The sequence below is a fragment of the Morone saxatilis genome, unplaced genomic scaffold, assembly GCF_004916995.1.
Source record: "Morone saxatilis isolate NCDOM2014 unplaced genomic scaffold, NCSU_SB_2.0 Contig11, whole genome shotgun sequence".
NCBI lineage: Eukaryota > Metazoa > Chordata > Actinopteri > Moronidae > Morone > Morone saxatilis.
The window spans coordinates 14,965,531-14,966,199 of NW_023339663.1; the positions used below are offsets into that span (position 1 = coordinate 14,965,531).

At 36.0% G+C, this 669-nt stretch overlaps 1 protein-coding gene across 2 annotated transcripts in view; it reads right to left on the minus strand.

Annotated features, from left to right (window-relative positions):
• Positions 1–669, minus strand: part of usp10 (ubiquitin specific peptidase 10) — a 20,441-nt gene that overhangs the window by 2,281 nt on the left and 17,491 nt on the right. For both annotated transcript variants that reach the window (XM_035651910.1, XM_035651909.1), the window contains exon 12: positions 181–346. In XM_035651910.1, the coding sequence (XP_035507803.1) occupies positions 181–346 (166 nt within the window). The remainder of the gene's footprint in view (positions 1–180; positions 347–669) is intronic.

Sequence of the window (669 nt, forward strand, 5' to 3'; positions counted from 1 at the left end):
AAAAAAAAATCCCCAAAATATAACTAAACACCACAACAGTAAGTATAATAAATCTGAACAACACTGAAAGTCACCACAAAAATAGCCTACAAGATGGTTTCATTACTTAAATTTCTTATTTGCTAAAATGTGACACTGATCTTAACTAAAACATGAGCTGAAAGTGAACTTTATTCATACCTCCTGCTTGGTTTTAGAGGTGTAGCCCTGGACTGACTCTCGTGCCACCAAGGTTTCTAGAGCCTCCTGGACAGTGCGGATCTTCTCTGACTGGATGTCCAGTTGCAGGGTAAAGAAAGGCTGCAGAGTTGCTGACTCTTTAGAGTTTTGTTGATAGACCACCGATCTGATAAACAAAACAAAAATGTTAGAAGATACAAGAAATAAGTAAGACGTTAATGATCCAGGGTTTTTTGACAATAAGGGCAGGATATCAACTGAAATATTTCCATATAAAATAACTATTTACTTCCCTAACTTGCATTGCTGAGTCTAAGTAGTTTTTTTGTTACAAAGTCTTCTCGGTTGCAAAGACACTGGTTTATGTATCAACTTCACATTCTCAATAAGTTCTGGGGATTCAAACAAACAACGTTCTTAAACAGGTACAACTGTACAACAATAAACAATGAAAGCATGATTTTGTGAGGGCATAAGGTCAGTCAATAA